The sequence below is a fragment of the Numenius arquata genome, unplaced genomic scaffold, assembly GCF_964106895.1.
Source record: "Numenius arquata unplaced genomic scaffold, bNumArq3.hap1.1 HAP1_SCAFFOLD_45, whole genome shotgun sequence".
NCBI classification, from domain to species: Eukaryota; Metazoa; Chordata; class Aves; order Charadriiformes; family Scolopacidae; genus Numenius; species Numenius arquata.
In genome coordinates this window covers 492,104-500,547 of record NW_027415589.1, presented here as the reverse complement: position 1 = coordinate 500,547, position 8,444 = coordinate 492,104, and the positions used below count along the sequence as shown (strand labels likewise).

General features: G+C 54.5%; 2 protein-coding genes across 2 annotated transcripts; one reads left to right on the top strand and one right to left on the bottom strand.

The window, feature by feature from the left end:
- Positions 1-1,340: 1,340 nt before the first annotated feature.
- Positions 1,341-2,276, bottom strand: LOC141478859 (olfactory receptor 14A16-like). The gene has a single exon (XM_074167802.1). It carries the CDS (start codon positions 2,274-2,276, stop codon positions 1,341-1,343), a length of 936 nt encoding a protein of 311 aa, XP_074023903.1.
- A 4,102-nt stretch (positions 2,277-6,378) lies between these two features.
- On the top strand, positions 6,379-7,398 carry LOC141478858 (olfactory receptor 14A16-like). Its single transcript, XM_074167801.1, has 2 exons — positions 6,379-7,075; positions 7,388-7,398. Exons 1-2 carry the CDS (start codon positions 6,379-6,381, stop codon positions 7,396-7,398), a joined length of 708 nt encoding a protein of 235 aa, XP_074023902.1.
- Positions 7,399-8,444: the final 1,046 nt, after the last annotated feature.

The window sequence follows — 8,444 nt, the reverse complement described above, 5'->3', positions numbered from 1 at the left end:
TGCTGGAAGTGGCCAGTGCGAAAGATTTGGGCTGCTACAAATGCTCTGTGCCACCTTCCTCAACTGCCCATGCCACCAAAGGCACAGACCAACCTCCTCTCTCCCGTGTCTGCAAGTCTCAGATGCCTTCTACGAGCCCTGGCTCTGCAACACCAACCCTCTTGTGTGACTCCTCACCCTGCATGGGCAGGGTGCTCAGCTAACTTTAGCGTGTTCCTCTTCCAAGCACTTTCAAGCCCATCCCAGTCTCTCTCTGGTTCTCCCTCTTGCTTCTTGTCCCTCTCCCCCATCTCTCCCCTGTCCAGCCCAGAAAAGCAGCCCATTCTGGGCTGACCCCGTGGCAGTGCCCATTGATGGGTTCTGCAAAGCTCTGCAGACTCAACCCCACAGCCTCAGCCCCTCTGATGGCCACAGTAGCTCCTGGGGGGCAGAGAGATGTCTCAGCACCACATTGGCCCCAGGGCTGAGGGCCGGACATGGCACGAGATGGCAGAGACCAGTGTCTCCCCGTGTCCCCTGCGCCTGTCTCCAAGACATCCTGACCACTGACATAAAGCCCCTCTGTGTCAGCCCCTCTTCCAGGAGAAGACTCCGGGCCCCGGAGCTCCTCAGACTGCTCCATCCCTAGAGAAGCCTGCCCTGAGCTGGTGCATGCAGAGATTGATTTCTCTTTGTCGTCTTTTTTTTCCACCTTGGATGCACAGAGATGCTCCTTTGCTCTTCTCCAAGGGTGTCCCTGTCCCCAGAGAACATTTCACCAGGGAACTTTGTCTGATCTGGCCTCATTTGCCACTCCTGCCCCCTCCCCACAATCTCCACAGGGTCCTGCACTGTTGTTTCTGCTCCGCAGAGCGAGTTGGCTGTGATGACTGAAAGCCATGGAGGGACAGTCCCAGGCAGATCCCTGTGGATCATTCACCGTTTCCGGGGGAACTGGGCACCCACGGGTGAAGGCTCAGCCTGGGCCCGTTCCCTAATACATTGCCCCACATTGTCCCGTTGCCTAACACTCTTCCCTCATCCCATGGAGAACCCAAACAAAGCAGCGTGGCCTTGTGAGGACAACTTCCTGAGCCTGAGCTCAGCTTTGGAAGAAGAGCCAAACCTCCAGACACCGGCACTGAAGAAATCCCATTTTATTAAAGAGACATGAGATGGGAGGTCAGCTGTACCCCTCTGCCAGGCACACGTGAACAGGCCTCAGGGTCAGAAGGGCTGGGTTCATGCTTGTGGGGAAGTAGAAGGTTCCTGGACACACATGGTTATCACAGACAAAAGGCCCAAAGCCCAGGAAGTTCCCCAGATGAATCTGAAATCACTTCTGAAGAGACACGGGCAGGTTAATGCTGCTGAGAGATTAGTGACAGAATCAGCTTCTTCGATGTGTCTTTCAGCTCCTGGTTCCTCATGCTGTAGATGAGAGGGTTCACAGCTGGAGGTACCACCGAGTACAGAAATGACACCACCAAGTCCAGGGGTGAGGAGGAGATGGAGGGGGGCTTCAGGTGGGCAAAGAAGCCAGTGCTGAGAAACAGGGAGACCACGGCCAGGTGAGGGAGGCACGTGGAAAAGGCTTTGTGCCGTCCCTGCTCAGAGGGGATCCTCAGCACGGCCCTGAAGATCTGCACATAGGACACCACAATGAAAACAAAACAACCAAATGATAAACAGACACTGACCACAATAAGAACAACTTCCCTGAGGTAGGAGTGTGAGCAGGAGAGCTTGAGGATCTGGGGGATTTCACAGAAGAACTGGTCCAGGACATTGCCCTGGCAAAGGGGTAAGGAAAATGTATTGGCCGTGTGCAGGAGAGCATTGAGAAACCCACTGCCCCAGGCAGCTGCTGCCATGTGGACACAAGCTCTGCTGCCCAGGAGGGTCCCGTAGTGCAGGGGTTGGCAGATGGCAACGTAGCGGTCGTAGGCCATGACAGTGAGAAGGGAGTACTCTGCACCAATGAAGAAGAGAAACAGAAATAGCTGTGCAGCACATCCCCAGTAGGAGATGGCCACGGTGTCAAACAGGGAATTGGCCATGGCTTTGGGGACAGTGGTGGAGATGGATCCCAGGTCAAGAACGGAGAGGTTGAGGAGGAAGAAGTACATGGGGGTGTGGAGGCGGTGGTCACAGGCGATGGCGGTGATGATGAGTGCGTTTCCCAGGAGGGCAGCCAGGTAGATGCCCAGGAAGAGCCCGAAGTGCAAGAGCTGCAGCTCCCGTTTGTCTGCAAATGCCAGGAGGAGGAACTGGGTGATGGAGCTGCTGTTGGACATGTGCTTCCTCTGCACATTGGAACCTGTCCAAGGAAAAAAGGCAGTGACAAGTTACGGTGGACGTCTCAGAGCAAAACGTACTCCAGTTCTCATGGAACCCCATGAAGCTGTGTGATGGAGCTGCTTTTGGACATTTGCTGCCTCTGGGCATGGAGACCCCTGCAAGGAGGAAAAGTCATTGACAAGTTAATGGAGACTTTTAGCAGCAAAACCAAAGCCTTTTCCTACAGACCCTTCCCTGCTACACGCCTTACCCCCTGTATTCCTTTTCTAGGAGACCTTCCCTCAGCTCCATGGCTGAAGCTCTGCTACCGTGCTGGTTGAACGTGCCATGAGGAGCTGGGCCTCTGCCCACTGGTGCCGAGGAGTCAGCCCTGCTCTGCAGCAGAGAGTTCACGGGAACGCTGGAAGCAGGGGCCAGTCCTGGTGTTTGACTTTGTCAGATAAAACCATGCCCAATGCACAAGGGTGTGCCAGTACCTGCACTGCCTCTTCGAAGGAGTGAGGGAGGCAGAGGCCAACTGAGAGCTTTTTTGAAAAAAAAATTCCCTCCGTCCCATCTGAGGACTGTTTTGGGATGTCAGAAACCCTCAGTATTCCTGCTGCACTCAGGGAGAGCAGAGAGAATCCTGCAAGGCAAGAGGATTGCCTGTGGCTTAGTACAGAGCGAGGGGAGCTGGGCTGTCCCTCAGCCCCTGACACACTGGGCTTGCGCCTTTCTGAGATGGAGGGCGATCACACGCCCTCAATGTTTCCCTGAAACGTCAGCAGAACCTGCTGAGAGCAGAGGGATCCACTGCAGACAACTAAATGTCTCGCCCTTTCTCAGCGTCTCAGCAACCACTTCCAGCCCAGGACACACAGGGCTCATTTCACCAACCCAACAGCATTTCCTTGGTCATAGCGTCTCTGCGCTTCTCCATGGGGCTTTCAGGTAACACAAAGATGCTATGGGACAGATTTGCATCCTGGAGGGCAGCTCACAGCTTGGAAGGACACCTCAAGGAGATACATCAGTTTTTTCACGATGTTATCTCACCAAGGGAAAACCAGCTGATTCCCCAGCCCCACAGGCTGCATTGTCCACAGCCGCACAGGCGAGAGGAAAGCTGGGACCCTTGTTCCCATGGACACACCTGCATGGGAGGACGCACAAGATAATGTGTGACTCTGCAGCTGAAACTCCCATCCCCAGAGAGCCTGAGAGTGAGAACAAGAAAAGAGCAGCAATAACACAGACAAGTGGAGAAACAAGGGAAACTGCAGCGAGGGTCTGGCTGAAGGAGGCCAGGGCAGAGGCAGCCGGGCGCTCGGGACAGCATCACCCGTACCCAGCCGTGCCTGTCACCTCCCAGACACCGACGCTGCCGGGCAGTCGCTCTCAGCCCCGCTGCTCCGCAGGGAGAACGGGGCACGTGGCTGGAGAGCTGCACCACGGCTCTGCTGGAGCTCCGGCTGCAGAGGAGGTGGTTCATGCCTTGGACCCCACAGCCCTGAGGGCAGAGGCTTTGGTGGGAGAGGAGGCACGGGGGGGCTTGCTCAGGGGAAGGGGTCTGCATTGGAGGGGATCGTACGGCGTTTGCGGAATTCTCCCTCCCACAACATTTCTGGCTTAAGTTTCCTCTCGTTCCCTGGTCATATCTCTGCTGCCAGGAGATTTTCCTCCTGGGAAGTGTCTCCCTGTGCCGTGTCTTTTCCCTGTCAGCACTCACAGAGCCCATCCCAACCTCTGTGCACTCACCTTGGCCCTACAGACACCTGCCTGTTTGCAGGGCAGGGGCTGGGTTCATGTTCCTGTTCGCAGGTGCAAAAGGGCAGGTCAGAGCAACCCTGATGGTCCAGCAGAGGTGATGCTGGTGCTCTCCATGGGCAGAGGAGCGGCTGAAGGCCCCTTAGGAGGCTTCTTTTAGACCAACTGATGCCTCAAAGTTGCAGCTCAGGAATCACAGTGACTTCTGCAAACTTGAGAGATCCTTACACATTCATCCCTTTTTCCACCTCTCTCCCCGCACCCCCCGGATAAGAAACTGGAAACACAACCTGAGGAAATAGTTCCCTTGGAAGCACGTAGGGGTGATCTGGAGCTGTGAGCAGCCCTGACCAACTCAACACCGTCTTGACAGCAGAAGGACCCTCTCCTACTTCTCCCCAGAGCTTCTCCCCACACCGCTGTGGGAACAACCTGGGCAGACTGAGTGTTGACCCTGGCAAGAGACAAAGTCCCTGCGCTGGCACACAGCCCCCTGCGGTGCAGAGACCCTGCTCTGAAGGACAGCCCTGAGTACTCCTGGCTGCACACCCGGCTTCACGCTCTGCAGCCTCCCCCAGGGGAAGGCAGCCGACATGCCCTGGCCGGCTGAGGGTGCAGCAGGGAAGCCGTGCTCCAAAGCACGTCCTTTTTCTACGCGGGGGAAACTGAGAGTCCTCCTGACAGATCCCATGGGCTGTGGGATGTGCCAGCTTTAGGAGGTCTTTCCAGGAACCGCAGCTGCATTGCCCTGCAGCCAGAGACTTACCCTGTCAAGGGCTGTGAAGATTTCTCTCCAGGCGAGCTCTCATCTGTCCTCCCACCCCAGGCTGCCTTTAGCCTCTGTCTTGCTTCCCTCCTCTCCCCTCGGTGCCTGCAGGCAGTGCCCTCAGCCCTGCTGCGCTTGGCAGAGGAGCTGCTCCTGGGCAGAGCTGTCTCTCTGCCGCGCTGCCCCACGGCCAGGAGCTCCCTCCATCCCAGGAGCCCGGCCCAGCTCAGCAGCAGAGCAACAGCCCAAGGCAGTACCTTTTCTGCCCCCCTCTAAAATCCCTTGAGGTGTCCCTGGGGCTGCCGGGGAACCTGCTGATGCAATCCCTGATGTTCTCTCTCTCAGCTGGATCGAGACACTCCTTTCCAGAAGTGTCATTTCCCCGCTGAGAGGGAGAGTTAGCTCTAAATATCAACTTTCCTTGGCCCATCATTAGACAGGACAGCCAGACGGGGACAGACAGGCATCTCCTTTACCCCTGCTGAGGGAAGGGATTCAGCTGAGGGAATCGAGGCATCTCATCCTGCGTTTCTATTCCTAGCATTTGACGGAGACTCAGCGCCCTCCCATGCCTGCTAGAAGCCCACAGGAGATGGGATTCCTCTTTCCTCAGGTGTTGAGCTGTGCACAAAATAGGCACCTGCATGGGAGCCTCTTTTCTCCACTCCCACGCTAAGTAATGGAGATGGAGGGCGGGAGTGAAATGTTCAGATGCAAATGCCTGGGAACATTCCAGTTGCCAGAGGTGGTGCAAGGTACACGCAGGAAACTGCAAGCTCTAATGGGGACGGTGATAGAGACGGGGAAACATCTCGGGGATCATACATGAGCCTGGTGGGAAATCCTTTAGCCAAGTGAAATGACAGCTGATGTCCAAATAAAAGGAACCTTTCCTACTCCTGATGTTCATGGCAGTTCACAGAGGTGTTCATATGAATGGACTGCAGTCATGTCCTGTAGGGAGAGCAAGGTCTCTCTCTTTTCCATCAGCCGAATTTACTCAATCTCCAGTGACTACAATGGCATTTGTCCCAAGTTCAGCCCCTCATTGCCTAACAGAATTCAGGGCAGCTACTCAAGGGTTGAGTGAGCTTGTGTGAGTGAGGATGAGAGGAGAAGCCAGTAAGGGTGAAAATGTCTTGGCCATTATACTCCACTTGATCGGGCACAGTAGGCAGAATAAGTCTTCTAACAGCAACCTGAAGAAGTCTCCATGTCAATGAGCAGGTTCCTATGGGGAAGAGTAGTTGCCCTGGCATTCACTGGCCAGGCAAAGACACAGGGTGCCAGCAGCCTGGAGGACCTTGGGACAACTTCTTAACACAGCTGCCAGGTGGGCAAACAAGGGTGATGCTCACCTGGACCTGGTCCTGGCAAAAAAACAAATAAAAAAAAAAAAAAAGAAAGAAAGAAAGAAAATGTCCAACAGCAGCTCCATCACCCAGTTCCTCCTCCTGGCATTTGAAAACAAGAAGGAGCTGCAGCTCTTGTACTTCTGGCTCTTCCTGGGCATCTACCTGGCTGCCCTCCTGGGAAACGCACTCATCATCACCGCCATCGCCTGTGACCACCGCCTCCACACCCCCATGTACTTCTTCCTCCTCAACCTCTCCGTTCTTGACCTGGGCTCCATCTCCACCACTGTCCCCAAATCTCTTGCAGTTTCCCTCTGGGAATCCAGGGCCATCTCGTACTGGGGATGTGTGGCCCAGCTCTTGTTCTTTTTCTTCTTTATCACAGCAGAGTATTGTCTTCTCACTGTCATGTCCTACGACCGCTACGTTGCCATCTGCCAACCCCTGCACTACGGGACCCTCCTGGGCAGCAGAGCTTGTGTCCACATGGCAGCAGCTGCCTGGGGCAGTGGGTTTCTCAATGCTCTCCTGCACACGGCCAATACATTTTCCCTACCCCTCTGCCAGGGCAATGTCCTGGACCAGTTCTTCTGTGAAATCCCCCAGATCCTCAAGCTCTCCTGCTCACACTCCTACCTCAGGGAAGTTGGGCTTGTTGTGGTCAGTGTCTGTTTAGGCTTTGGCTGTTTTGTGTTCATTGTGGTTTCCTATGTGCAGATCTTCAGGGCCGTGCTGAGGATCCCCTCTGAGCAGGGACGGCACAAAGCCTTTTCCACGTGCCTCCCTCACCTGGCCGTGGTCTCCCTCTTTGTCAGCACTGCAGTGTTTGCCCACCTGAAGCCCTCCTCCATCTCCTCTCCATACCTGGATCTGGTGGTGACTGTTCTGTACTCAGTGCTTCCTCCAGCTGTGAACCCCCTCATCTACAGCATGAGAAACAAAGAGCTCAAGGATGCCATTAGGAGGCTGATTTCATGGACCTTCTCCAAGAGTGACAAATTTGCCACCTCTCCCCACCAATGATTCCCACACTATCTGATTACGTCCTTTTTTTTTTTTTTTTATTTTAAAGCATTTTAGTTATCATGATTGCTGTTGTTATTTGTGTTCACGTTTATTTTAGTTCTACAGAAATGTTTGCATTTGCATCCCTGCACCTGAGACATGTACCTTCTTTGTGTCACCTGCTTCCCTTATAAAAGTGTGTTTAACAGTGGCTCAGAGCTGGCCTCTTACACAGCATCTCTGTAATAAAAGGGGATCTCCGCAGTGGCCTGCTTTCATACCGGGATCTATCTCCCAGCAGGCCTGAGAAGCACACCTCTAGAGATCCTCTTCCTCCATGTGTTCAGGAATGAAAAGCTCTGACGTTTTAGAAATGTAAAACTGGGTTTAGAAGTCACCAGTTGGTGTCTGGTGACAGATAAGATGGTGAGTGGATCTGAGGGATGTACTCAGGGCTTTTACACAGGTGACATTAAGGACACCCAGCGTCTTGGAGGGGAATCTGGAGCGGTCTGCAGAGCATGGTGGTTCTCCTGAGTCGAGCGTGTTCCTTGGGTTGTGTTGGGCTTGAAGAGGTCGACAAAGATGGGGTTTGGGGCCTTGAGTACAAGAGAAGTGCAGACCTCCTCTGGGCACTCTCCAGTTCCTCCCCACCTCTCTACAGCAGGAATTCTCACAGAGGGACACACATGTCCATGTGTGGCCACACCACAGCTCACTGGAGGGGGATGAAAACTCCAGACGTCCGGGGTGGCTACGCCCCTCCTAATGAATGCCCCTTTGCAGCTGGCCTTGTTCATGGTGAGCATGAACCACTGGCTCGTATGGTGTCCTTCACAGTGCCCAAGCCATTCTTCTCAGGGTCACTGCTCCCTTGGTGAGGTCCCCTGATATATGGGGTTTTTTCTCCCCCCTAATGCAGGACTGGCCACTTCTCCTTGTAAAACTTAAGAGGTGTCTGTTTCATGCAATGGTACAAGTTAGAGGTTGGTTTACCTGCTGGAAAGAAGCTCTGCAGAGAGAGACCCGGGAGTCCTGGTGGACAACAAGTTGCCCATGAGCCAGCCATGTGCCCTTGTGGTCAAGAAGGCCAACGGTCTCCTGTGGTGCATGGCCAGCAGGTCGAGGGAGGTCATCTTCCCCCTCTCCTCTGCCCTGGTGACGCCACATCTGGAGTACTGCGTCCAGGTCTGGGCTCTCCAGTTCAAGAAGGACAGGGAACTACTGGAGGGAGTCTAGCGGAGGCTACAAACATGCTCAAGGGACATGTGCACCTCTTCAGTGAGGAAAGA